This window comes from Lycium ferocissimum, chromosome 4 (assembly GCF_029784015.1).
Source record: "Lycium ferocissimum isolate CSIRO_LF1 chromosome 4, AGI_CSIRO_Lferr_CH_V1, whole genome shotgun sequence".
Classification (NCBI taxonomy): Eukaryota; Viridiplantae; Streptophyta; class Magnoliopsida; order Solanales; family Solanaceae; genus Lycium; species Lycium ferocissimum.
Window position 1 is genome coordinate 25,607,175 of NC_081345.1, and position 13,726 is coordinate 25,620,900.

Here is a 13,726-nt window from a genome sequence, read left to right on the forward strand (position 1 = left end):
ATGATGAGATAAGCCAGGGACAATTTGGTCAACTCACTCAAATACATATATTGCAGCGACAGTAAAATACCTTTTCAACCAACCAGATTGCTTCATTTTGACTGAAATGACCGAAATAGGGGGGAGCCAGCACTTTCGCTGTGAGTTCGGCCGAACCCAATAGCTTTTATTCGAATTATATATTTGTATCAAATTTTTTTATCAAATATGTACAAATTATTAATTAAGAACCTAATAACTTTAAAGAATTAGAATTTCGAACCCACTTTGAATTAAAATGCAAGTAGGAACGTTGACGTCCTATGACCGAAATGCCAAGTAGAATTAGAAGTATCAAACAAACATTTCTTTTGCTGAATTAAAAACAAAAGGCTAGAGTGTTTAAGGGTCTTTTCATCAAACTTCTAACGGTGCGTCATCAACTAAAAGTTACTTAAAGATGAGTTGAATTTAGGCCTTTTCCCAAAATAAGTATTTTTAAATTTTTACGACACTGTTTTCAAGTCTTTTTTTGTTTTAAATGATACTTTTACAAATTAATTTTTCTTAAACTCCTTTTTATTCACAATAACATGTGTCCACTAATATAATAATAGAAATGTGACGGTACGTGTAACACTATAATTAAGCATCCTTTTAATATTATGTAAAAAAAAGGTTTATTTTTCTATCGTAAGTTTCGTACTTGATCATACGCCATCAAGCAGATTGAGAATTTGAAAATTTAAGAATTATAGATATCATTGATTATTTATATTATCGCATTCATAATTTAATATTTGTATATTTTAGTGAAGTAAATTTTTCAATATATATATATATATATATACACAACATTTGAGACAAACCTTTTAAATTCAACCAAACTCGTACCTCATATTATACATTCAACGAGTACATTTGCACCTATCATCAAGTAAATAGATTTTTTTGCGCGGATTTCCCTTCAAACGCATTGGTCTTTAACTTTTTCCCCTACTACTTATTTAATGAACATAGTCACGCCTGCTTCGCAAGACATAATTTCTGTAACATTTTTATCTTCGGAAACTGAACTTTTGCCTCGCTGGGCATAAATTCTGTAGGAATTCAGTTATGCGACATTTTTGTACTTATGTTGAGTGTTGAAAATTTTGCCTTATCCCGCATAATTTGTGTGAATGTTATGATACATGAACGTGAAACGGTTCAAGAATCAGTGTTTTTTTAAATAAGGGTTAAAATCACTTGTTTTGGCTTTTTTACCCCATATTTTAGGGTGGATCTCAAAAGATAAAAAAAATCTCCCTCCCATATCTTCGGATACAACTCATAAGGGTTTGCCCGTTCTTTGTACATAAACCGTTGTGAGGGTTTCACGCAGTTTCAGCAGTGCTTTCGCTTCCAGAACAAATATGTCGAAATTAAACGTAAACTATGCGTTGCTAAATCTAAATTATGTAGCGCAAAAAAAGCTGAAGGCCAAAAATTAAAGACCACAAATTTGAGGGGCCAAAATTAAAGATCACCCCGAAATAGGGACATTTGTGCGAATGATCCAGTAAATAGTGAAGCAGCCCATGAAAGTCAAGTCATGCACGCTAGCTAGGACTCTCATGGAAAAAGCAAAATATGAAATTTATGGAGTATTCAGAAAAGGCAACCCATTATGTAAAATGGGTTGGGCTTTGATGGCTCAGCAATTCCAGTACTATTTCCTTGTCTAGCCGAAGTAATATATTTATTTCATTTATTTTTGAAATCCGTAAGCCAATCAAGAAAGTTGGTAGTACTATTAACTTTGAGACTCAAATTCATTGAATTCAAACTATATATCGTCTCTGCTATATATTGAAAGCAGTGAGCCTATTAATTATGTCTGATGAACTCTAAAATTCTCTCAAGATCTGCTTCAATCTCTCCCATGTCTGTCTTCTCACAGGTACGACTATATAGCATTATATTGACTATCTTTTGGATTCTTTCAAACCATCAATTTCTTCATTTATCTGTCCTTTTTGTTCTTGTTTATCGTTCCATTTAACTACTATTTTCCTTAATCTGAATAAGTCATTGTTACGTTGGCTGTCTGGGAATTTCAGATTGCAGCCCAAGGTCTTGAGAATTAACAATTGGAATTTTATTTGGTTGGCTTGAAGTCGGATTTTCGTCTACACTAACAAGAATCAGTCAGGTAAATTAGTTTTACTGCCTTTGTTTCTGAGCTAGTTTATATGATTTTGTATTGCTGTTTCTGAAATTCTTATTTTGGTGAAACATGACATGTGTTGAAACAGGTGCATATTAATTTGATCATTTATTCAAAAGAACTACCTTTCTTTCACTAGCATCTTAAAACTCACTCTGTAGATTTTATTTCCGCCATTGAGGACTTCCAATTTTACTAGGCTTCAAGCAAAACATTATAAAATTCCACCTAACCTAAAAAAAGAAAATTAAATTCTAAATTTATCCTTAAAAAATTGTATTGTAGTTAATGTTACATACTGCTGTAGTAGGAGAGAACTGTGTGCATTTTATAATTCTTCCAAGTTTTTTTTTCCTTTTAGATAATTTCCTTAAATTTGTCCGTTTTAGCAATACGAATTAAATAACGGATTGCATTACTTGTATACAAAGATTTTGTCTAAATCAGTATACTTTTTTAAAATGATAAGAAATTAGTTTGGCCCATTCTTACTAACCAAATAATGCATTGGACGGCTAATAGTCTAATGTTATGTAACACGTAGGACCCCCTCCATAACTAGAAGACAAAAAAGGGAATAGTTTTTGTTTGTGTGCGAAAAAAATGCTAGTCCGAATCTAAATAATGTGTTAGAATTTAAGTGATAATAATAATATTGACAATGGTTATAATAATAATAATAATATTTTCTGTACTTTTGGCAATAAAATCAAGCTATTATTATTTGTAGGAGAAATTAAAAATAAAGTATATTCTATAGAAGTTTCTAAGTTCTAATGTAATGAAGTTCTTTAAATAAAAATGTAGCAAGGTATTAGATTCTAAAGCCTATGGTTAGCTAAAAGCTATTGTAAGTAAGCAGCCTTTTTTTTTAGTAGGCGTTTGGCCATCCCATGGTTTCAAACCAGTGTTTAGACATACGTTTGGAATTATGGTTTCAAACCCCAAATCATCCAAAAAGGCATGATTTGGAATTTGAAACCATGGTTTCAACTTTTTAAATATAAAATTTAACCCATAAATTTATATTTTGTAAAAAAAGACTCATAAGTTGGTAGATATTTTTAACAATTACCCCCATCAATCATTTACCAATTTCATTAACTTCCATCAAATTTTATTTATGTCTACCAACCTTTAATTTATGTGGGAAGATTATATTAAAGAGCAGTTACATTACTATTCATGCTAAATTTTCATTTTTATTGAACTAAAGTTTGATTAATTGATGTTGCATTTTTTAGAAAAGCCTTCTAGTAGTGTACTAATTTTGTTATAAACTATGATTTGCTCATTTGGTAAGATTATATAAGAATTGAGAATGTTTTGATAGTTTTCACAATTTGTGGGGTTTTTATGTCTATAAGAAAAAATACAACTTAAAATGTTCAAATTGTATGTCCAAACATGGTTTCAAACCATGGTTTGAAACATGGGTTTGTGTTTCAAACCATGTCCAAACGGGGCCTTATTGAAAGACTAGATGATAAAAGCCCACAAAAAATAGTACCACACTTTTCTTTTTAATCTGTCTTAAAAAAAATGATATGTTTTTATGTTTAGAAATCATTTAACTTGAAACTTCCCCTTTTACCTTTAATGAAATGATTTAAATCCACAAAAATATCTAAACTTGTTTTAGACCACAAGCTTTTCAAGATCTTTCCTTTCTTTTTTAAACTTCGTGCCATCACACATTTCACACATTTAGGATAGAGAGTACCTTTTAGTAATATAATTATGGAATTTTTATTATAGAAAGTATTATAATTCAATTAATTGAAAATATTAATAAATTATTTTACTTAGTCCGCTTCTCTCATATATGACTTTCCTGGTTTGGTTCTCCAATTGAAAGATTTGAAATACACTTTCTCCTACCGAGTTTCATGCCATCATCTCTTTTCTCTACTCAACAACACCGAAAAGCGCTTTCGTATGTTAAAGCATCTGTTCTCATTCTTAAATTTTTAAGTATAGACAAACTTCATCATCTTAAGAAAATATGTGTATACGTTCTTGACCGTTTATATTTGTATTCAATGTTATTCCTCATTATTTGTGTGAGACGTATGTGTCTAAACTTATACCCAAAAGTATAAGTTTTAAATCTTTTGGTTTTGTGACTTCTTTGGCGGTTTTTATGTTCAATTTAAATCGTTATTTCTTTTTTCATGAATTTCTCTTCTTTAAATTTTTTTCTCTAGCGTACGCTTTCTATTTTAAGAACTTATTATCATTATTTAAATGTCCTTTTTTTTTTTTTTTTTCAATTGACTCCTACTTCTTCAATGGACCCCACCTTAATTTTTTTGACAATTGTCTCTCTTCTTACAATGAACCTCACCTTAATTTTTTTGTTTTTTGTTTTTTTTTTTGTTTTTGCAATTGCCTCCTAATTGTTCGCATGGATCCCACTTTAATTTTTTTTTTTTTAATTTCTATTATTGTAGAAGACTGGGTCTCACCTTAATTTTTTTTTAAAATTTTAACTATATTAGAAGAGTGGGTGGACGACGATCCAACCCACTTTTCTAATATAGTAGAAAAATAATGCAACCGAAAATCAACAGCAGAACCAAATAAATAATTTACGTTTACAATTTTTCCTCATCATGTCACTCCTCATAAAACTCAAGTTTAGAAGTATTCCTCTCACTTTCAAGTTCTTGATGAATCATGATGCACAAATCTTTGGAATATGCTCAAAAATGCGTATCAGAAGAAAACAGAGCGGTTCTTCCTAAATTAAATCTTTAACCTGTTTAAACTGATGTTTACATCCTGCAGAACCTGTTTCATTCTAAATTACTCACTTCTTATCATTGCTCATAACCTCTAAGGTTCTAAGAAGTAATAAGTACTCTACTATTTAGTAGGCGTTGGACATGTGATCTGAAATCATGGTTTGAAATCATGAGATGAAATCAGCGTTTGGACATGCATTTCATCTCATGGTTTCAAAACATGGTTTGAAATCCCAAATCATTCAAAGGCATGATTTGGGGTTTCAAACCATGGTTTCAAAAAATTTAAATATAAAATTTGACCCATAAGTTTATATTTTGTAAAAAAAGACTCGTAAGTTGGTAGATATTTTTAACAATTACTCCTACCAACCATTTACCAAACTTTGTTTATGTCTACCATGTGAGAGGATTATATTAAAGAGTAGATATAATACTATTCATGTTAAATTTTCTTTTTTATTGAACTAAAGTTTGATCAATTGATGTTGTATTTTTTAGAAAGGTCTTCTAGTAGCGTATTAATTTTGCTATTAACTATGACTTGCTCATTTGTAAGATTGTATAAGAATGGAGAATATTTTGATAGTTTTCACAACTTGTGGAATTTTTATGTCTATAAGAAAAAATACAACTTAAGAAATCCAAATTACATGTCCAAACATGGTTTCAAACCATGCTCAAACGGCTCCTTAATATTGTCTTTGATACCACTAGAGTTCACTATTTCCAAAAGTGTCAGGTTTAACCCTTAGTGATACCGTTAACAGGAGCAAATTAGACAAGAATTTCATTAGGAAAAAACCTGCTTCAGCATATTATGATATGGTGTACGGAAACTAACGAAGAAGTTGATAAAGGACTTGCAAAACATTACGGTACTGGTATATCACATTATAATGTGTCTATTATAACAAAATAGTATTTCGAGATGTGTCTGTTAAGCAATCTAACATTAACTAGAATACAAAACTAACCTGGATCTTTATTTGTTCTAACGAATTTGACATTTTGTAAAACCACCACCCGGTGTCAATAACAATATATGTAATTGTTATTAGCAAAACAATCACAAACTACTTATATCAGATAGTAAAATTGAGGATTTCTATACAATTGATATTAATCTTCCTCAGATAAGTACTTTTACCTTCCTTATCAATTTGAGAAAGTTATATGGCATCTGTCTCAGCTTGGGTTGTTTACCACACAATAACGCTGCACTTGGAGATACGGGTTTTTCCTTCATTCTCGTTTCTTATTTCATAATGTTGCAGATGGATATAGCGAAGGATTTAACCGCTGGTACTGTTGGAGGAGCAGCACAATTGATAGTTGGCCATCCTTTTGATACAATCAAAGTCAAGCTCCAAAGCCAGCCTACTCCATTTGCAGGGCAACCTCCTAAATATGCTGGTGCAATAGATGCTGTAAGGAAAACAGTGGCTTCTGAAGGTCCAAGAGGTTTATACAAAGGCATGGGAGCTCCACTTGCCACTGTAGCAGCCTTCAACGCTTTACTTTTCACAGTTAGAGGTCAAACGGAGACGTTGTTAAGGTCTGAACCTGGAGCTCCTCTTACTGTCAAGCAGCAAATCCTTTGTGGGGCTGTTGCTGGAACTGCTGCATCATTTCTTGCCTGTCCGACTGAACTCATAAAATGCAGGTATGCTTGTTGATGCATCAAATTCAGAAATATAATACTCCCTTTATCCTAATGTGTTTAAGTTAATTTGACAGATATTCTGAGTTAAATTGAACTAGATTAAATTATTTCTAAAATAAAATAGGGTTATTTAGAGACTATATGTTCTATAAGTTATAATTGACCTGATGTCAAGATGGTAAAATAATACACTTGAATATGGCAAAAATATTTTGGTGCAGAGGGATTAGCATATGTCTCCTTACTTGAGATATTTGAGATAGCTCTGTAAACTAAGAGCTTATAATAGACGAGCCCATTATCCTTATGTTATGAACTTGCTGCTTTGTACAAGCAGAGAGGCAGACAATTCTAGTTCTAGTTCTTCCTCTGCCTAATCTTTAGTACCGCTTGGAGATTGAATCTTTTCAAGTTTTTGTAAATTTATCAGCCCCTTTATTATTAAGAGGCAAGTTAGACTCTTTGACTGTGTGCTTTTGATGGTATACTGTCCTGACACAACTTGTAAAAACAATTTTTATCCTTCCATGTATTTTAGTAAATTAACTGTTGGATTATCTAATTCTGAGTGCAGACTGCAAGCGCATAGCGCACTGGCAAGTGTGGGATCAGCTTCTGTGGCCATAAAGTATGCAGGGCCAATGGATGTTGCTAGACATGTTCTTCGTTCCGAAGGCGGTGTGAGGGGTCTCTTCAAGGGTTTGGGCCCCACCCTGGCGCGAGAAGTACCGGCAAATGCTGTTATGTTTGGCATATACGAAGCGTTAAAGCAGTACTTTGCAGGAGGCATGGATACTTCTGGGCTAGGACGGGGTTCTCTTATAGTAGCTGGAGGGTTGGCTGGTGGTTCAGCCTGGTTTGCAGTGTATCCAACAGATGTTGTTAAGAGTGTAATTCAGGTTGATGATTATAGAAACCCGAAATACTCTGGCTCTTTTGATGCTTTTAAAAAGATTTTGGCAGCGGAAGGTGTCAAAGGCTTTTACAAGGGGTTTGGACCTGCTATAGCGCGTAGCGTCCCAGCAAATGCTGCTTGCTTCTTGGCATACGAGATGATTAGGTCTAGTTTGGGTTAATTGCTCGAAGGTTTTGGCGAACTAATTAAAATTTTTCCCATTGGAATGATCTGTAGTTCCGAACTTCTAATTAATATTTCAGCAGGACAACCGGGCTTCAAAAATTTTATAGTACCCTTTTTTTAGGATTAAGAAGAGAGAAAATTGTGTGAGCCAACCTCTGTTATCATACAAATATACAATAGGAATTTTATTGCCACAATATTTGCCAATTGTTTTAAATCTGCTCTGCCTTCATCTTCAGTGTTGATTCGTTTTTGACAATGTCAGATGGACTAAAATCAAGGAGATTGTAAATTTCATTCACAATGCTGTATCTTTCAATTCAAAATAATTGAAACGTGACATTTGGTCAAAAATAGTCAATTGCTCGTGAGTGTTCTTGAATATTGTTGCTCCTATTCGTCTTGGCTTCAATAAAAAGAAGGTGTAGTCATAGTGATAATAGGTCAGCCTAGAAGCCTATTATGACGTGTAGAACTCAAAATTTCAAACCTAATATTTTGAAGGTCAGGCTAGCAAACAACTGAAGTTCAAAGTCTTAACTTCAATGACAAATGTAGCATTATTAACCAAGGAAACAGAATTAATTTGTTGTCAAATGGAAGTTTTGCAGTCAAGCCTGTTATAGATAAGGTTTTCTTTTATCCTTGCTGCTGAAGAAAAAAAAAACACATGAAAACTGTTGCTGGTGTCTGTTACATTTTCAGTCTCTTGATTCAATTTGGATCTCATAAGGTATATTTCTTGGAAGTCTGATAACATAATATAACTGATCAAGACAAAGGGGATGCAAGATTTGAACTTTATGGGTTCAGGTTCGGAATTCTACCACATCCTATCAAATTCACTAAGCTCGTAATCTATTATTTGTACTTATTTTGTGAGTTTTAGACATATATACCGGTCAAAGCAAAAGTTACTGGGTTTAATTGAATTGACGCGTAGCCTATTTCACTGGGTACACCCTCGATCAAGAACCTATACGTTATTGAAATGGAGAAAGAATCCTACATCGTCATGCACCAGAAAACGTATATTTATGTTGCTCGGATTTTTCAAAAATGCCGCAGGATATATGTAAAATCCTCCAAAAATACGCTATTTTTGGAGAATTCGACACTAATGTGACAACAATTTCGAAAAATCCAAGCAACATAGACCTGTACAGCTATGTTAGTCATATACGTTAAGTCCCAACATTATCCTCAAGAATGAGATTCATCAGAAGACAATTTTATATATGTGTCTTATCTTGTGAATTATTAGTGAAGTAGCTAGTCTTATCTTGTGCAGTGACGAAGATAAATAAACAAATTAATAAAATAAGTGGCTGATTCTTCCAAGGCTTTCATGAAATGTATAGAGTCTAAAATACCTTGAATAAACAAATAGAGCCCCTTTATCTAGTCTTATTCGTTGCAGTTGAATAGCAAGAAACAGATTTTTAGGTCTCTTATCTTGTGCATTAATTTATTAAGTAACTGATGCTTCCAGATTGTTTTGGTCATGACCTTGAATAGAAAATAAAAGTTTAAACCTAACAGTTTAAAGGTCATATTAGAAACAATTAAATAAAGAGGTCCAAGGTCTTACTTCAATGCATGTACCTCCATATACTCATAGTTTATTCTGCATCAAATTGAGGCTGCCTAATTTTTTAGTGGGAAGGAGATAAATATCTCAGCTAATTATAGATGATTAACAATATGTATCGCGGCTTAAGCCATCTAATTAGACTCATAGCCTGTTTGACCAAGCTTAGTTTTCTCTAAAAGAATTTTTTTTTCAAAAAGTGCTTGTTTTAAAAAAGGTGTTTGGTGTTTTTTAGAAGAAAATAAGATTTTTATAGAAGAAAAAAGCTTTTTAAGTAATAAAAAAAATACTTTTTCCCAGGAGCACTTTTGAAAAAGATACACTTAAAAACATTTTTTAAAAGCTCGGTCAAACGCTAATTGCTACTCAAAAGTGCTTTTTAAATTGATTAGCAAAATACAAAGTGCTTATTAATAATTTTTTGAAAAGCACTTTCCAAAAAAAGTATTTTTTCAGAACCTTGGCCAAACAGGCTACTCACGTGCATCTTAATTATGCAACATATACTCGATTTTGGAAGAGAAAGTTTGATTTTTTTATTTGGGTGGAAAGTCTTAAAGAGAATTAACGAAAAAACTTCCGTTCAACTCTAGTCTTTTTACACTTCTCACTTATTTTGTTTATTTTTACTTTATTCAATTGGCCAGGGCTGTTTCTCCGCAAGTTTCTTGCAAAAATAAGTGCTATAATTTTCGAGGATTTTTATTTCTTGCTTATGATTTAATGAGAGATTACCGATGATTATATCCCTCACTATATTTAACGAGGGATAGTTCCTCACTAACGCCTCACTAGATAAGGTTAGAGAATTTTTTTACTGTGAGGTAGATAACGGTTCTTCCCTGAATTCATCACTATTACACCTTTTAGCAAGGGAATATTAAGTCCCTCGCAAAATGACATTTTTCTTATAAGTTGTAAAGTAAATTACAATAGATTAAGAAATTACCAACAAAAAATTTTCATTAATATGTGGAAAAGTCCCAAGCATTTTTTATCTGTTTTCGACGTGGAAACCAAATGCCCTCCATGACATATACATGCATGTATATACTCCCTCCATCTCAATTTATGCGATATAGTTTGACTAGACACTAAGTTTAAAAAAGAAAGTAAGACTTTTAAAACTTATGGTCTAAACCAAGTCCTAGATATTTGTGTTGCCGTAAATTATTTCATTAAAGGTAAAAGGGAAAGTTTGAAGTTAAATTATTTATAAATATAGAAATGTATCATTTTTTTTTTACAGACTCAAAAGAAAAGTGTATCACATAAATTGAGGCGGAGGTAGTAAGAGATATTAAGTATACTAAGCATTCGGTCGGGACAAAAAGTCAAATTGACTAAAATTTTAGCTTAATTTACTGGCATTTCAACTCGACTTAACGACTTATTATAGAAGAAATCAGGATTTGATCGAACTCAATGCTAAAGCGTGATTTGATTAGATCAAAGCTCGAGCTGGATCGCTCAACTCAGGTGGCTTGATAACTTGCATTAGCATACAAGGGCATAGCTAAGTGGGTGGAGAGGGGTTCATCCAGGCCCTCTTCAATGAAAAATTAAACTATATATAAAGTTAAAATTATATTTTATATATGTGCAGTAAATATTGAATTCTCTTAGTTTTTTAGTGGAGTATAAATCTTAATTTAGCCGTACTACGATCAAAGAAAAAACAAGGGTTGATAATCATTGAGAGAGAGAAAAATAAAGATAATTAAAGGACTATTGACTTGTGCAAATAAAAACAGAAATAACTTGTCTTGATATTGCAGCTTAAGCTTGGCAGACCTGTCCACCAATCACCACTCACTTAGCGGGGCAGCCACCAACCTGTCCTGTCCTCTCACATACATGACCTGGATTTTTTTAATTACATAGGGATTGAGGAAGGAAAAATGAGGAAGGAAACTATAACGTGAGGATTCAAATCCTCATCAACAAATTGAAAGTTCAAATAACCAATCAATTAAATTACTAAAATCCCTACCTTGACCTGGATTCCGAACACTCTCTAATGTTTCATCTTTTCTATTGAAATTTTTCTTTTTTAACTCTCTTACTGTTTTTTACACTGTAATATTATTTCTTGTCTTCTCAGATTTTAAAAAGTTGATGCCTTTTGATATATGAAAGTTCTTTGGTTTAGTTTTTTTTTTTTTTTTTAATAATAAGAGAACCAGCAGACGCTATCTTTTGTGTGCGCACAGATAAAGTTCGCTTCTGTATAATAGCCCATAAACCACACAAGAGAGATAACCTGCACTAGACAAGCCTCGTACGACGAGCTTGGCCTAGAAAGCAAATTTTCTGTGTCGTAGACAGGGGCTTTCAAACATGAGATCTCCATTATGAAAATCGCATGCCTCAACCAACTGCTAGTGCTTTTATTATGCCCTTTATAGCAAATTAGAGGAAATATAAAATTAATTTTAAATGAAATGATCACACAATTTTATATACTATAACAGTCTATAAATATCTTGAATTCAAGTTTCACTGCCAAAAAGAATTTTCAATTTCTTGTATCTTGAAAAAAAAAAAAAATCAAACCGTCGTGTGAAAGAGCGTATCGATATATAATCCTATAATTAAGTGAATTAATGTGTGTTCTATTAAATTATCACACACTTCAAGACAAGACGGGATTGCCAGGATCCTCCACCTCCAATTCAAAGATTATGGACTTGTGGGTTCGAGTCATCAAAAGAAAGAAAGGAGAGCTTTGGAGAAGGCTTAAAAAAAAAAAAAAAAAAAAACTTATAGTAATACTAATATCCTATTACACACTTCAATCATTGCTGTATATCTCTTTAAAAAAAAAAAAATCATGCATCTTTTCCATTATTCACTTATTTATATTATTAAAATAAGAATAAAACTTAACTACGTTCAACTTTTTTTCCCAACTTGCTCGCCTTTCCCTTTACCTTAAATGCCTCACCAACATAAACAACCCGGAAAATAAAAGCCACCCTGTTTCTCTTTCTCTCTCACACACACTTCTTGTTTAATGGAGCAATCTGATAGCTCAACAACCCACGTTCATCAACAACAACCAAACGGGTCACCAAATCCGACCCATCAGTTACCACTACCACCCGGTTTAACACCGTTAGAATCCGACAACCTCAAACAAACCATAACCGAATTCCACTCTTACCAATTCAACACATCCCAATGTTCTTCCCTACTCGCACAACGCATCCACGCGCCCTCACACATCGTTTGGTCCATAGTCCGTAATTTCTCAAAACCCCAAACATACAAACACTTCATCAAAAGCTGTACTGTATCCCAAAACTTCACTATGGTCGTGGGTGCCACGCGCGATGTTAACGTTATCTCAGGTTTACCAGCTGATACAAGTACTGAAAGACTTGATATATTAGATGATGAGAAATATGTTACGGGTTTTACTATTATTGGTGGTGAACATAGGTTAAGGAATTATAAGTCGGTTACTAGTGTACATGGATTTGAAAAGGATGATGAAATTTGGACAGTTGTTTTGGAATCGTACGTTGTTGATGTGCCTGAAGGGAATACTGAAGAAGATACACGTCTTTTTGCTGATACTGTTGTGAAATTGAATCTTCAACAGTTAGCTTCGGTTACTGAAGCTATGGCTCGTGGAGGTAATGGTGATATTTCGTAAAATTGGTTTTTTTTTTTTTTTTTTTTTTTTTTTTTTTTTTTTGGGTTTGAATCATTGAAGGGTGTTTTGTTTCTATAAAGGGTTCATGGAAACAAGAGCATTTTGGTAAATCAATAAATGTTAAGATGAAGATGTTGTAGTCTGTAACTTTTATTTTGTGGAAAGAACAAAAAGAACTGTTTTAGTGACTTTTTTCAATTATGGAAGAGTCGTTTGAGTTGAAATGCAAAGTGTTAAGTTTTCTTAGTAAGTTTCCATTTTAATCCACCTCAGATTATTACTCCTTCGTCCAATTCTACTTGATGTCCTTACTAAAATTAGATTATTCAAAATAGTTGTCCTTTTAATAACTCAAGGTGTAACTTGTTATTCCCTCCGTCCCATAATAAATATTATCTTAATAAATAAATAAAAAAAATATAATAAGTGTCGCCTTACGAAATCAAGACATAAATTGACTAGTTTTTTTTTTAATTTAACCCTTAGATAAAAAGATAAGTTAAAGTATCATCTAAATTATGAATGGAAAAGCTACATGGTAACGTGATATTGTTGGACTCCCAATGTCAAAAGGTTCACTACTTGTGCATGCTCTAATCAAGAAAAAAAATTATTTTTATTATATAGGGGTAATTTGGTAAACTTTCAATAGCATTATTAATTTCTTAATATGCGTGTTTTTGGCTAAGGTGACACTTATTATGGGACGGGGAGTAGTACTCTATTAAATTAAGAGGAGTACTCCCTCCGTCCCATATTATTTGTCTACTTTTCTCTTTACACGCGCTTTAA

General features: G+C 32.7%; 2 protein-coding genes across 3 annotated transcripts; both read left to right on the forward strand.

Moving 5' to 3' along the window:
- The first annotated feature begins 1,643 nt into the window (after positions 1 to 1,643).
- LOC132051959 (mitochondrial carnitine/acylcarnitine carrier-like protein) lies at positions 1,644 to 7,920 on the forward strand. Of its 2 annotated transcripts, XM_059443254.1 has the most exons (4): positions 1,644 to 1,921; positions 2,082 to 2,173; positions 6,213 to 6,601; positions 7,176 to 7,920. In XM_059443254.1, the coding sequence occupies exons 3-4, from the start codon at positions 6,213 to 6,215 to the stop codon at positions 7,675 to 7,677; spliced, it is 891 nt and encodes a 296-aa protein (XP_059299237.1). In that variant the 5' UTR covers positions 1,644 to 1,921; positions 2,082 to 2,173; the 3' UTR covers positions 7,678 to 7,920. The 2 variants fall into 2 exon arrangements, with proteins under 2 accessions (XP_059299237.1, XP_059299236.1); XM_059443253.1 differs by lacking the exons at positions 1,644 to 1,921; positions 2,082 to 2,173 and having other exon boundaries at positions 6,190 to 6,601.
- Positions 7,921 to 12,201: 4,281 nt separating this feature from the next.
- On the forward strand, positions 12,202 to 13,220 carry LOC132051961 (abscisic acid receptor PYR1-like). The gene has a single exon (XM_059443256.1). The coding sequence runs from the start codon at positions 12,290 to 12,292 to the stop codon at positions 12,932 to 12,934; it is 645 nt and encodes a 214-aa protein (XP_059299239.1). The 5' UTR covers positions 12,202 to 12,289; the 3' UTR covers positions 12,935 to 13,220.
- The last annotated feature ends 506 nt before the right edge of the window (positions 13,221 to 13,726 follow it).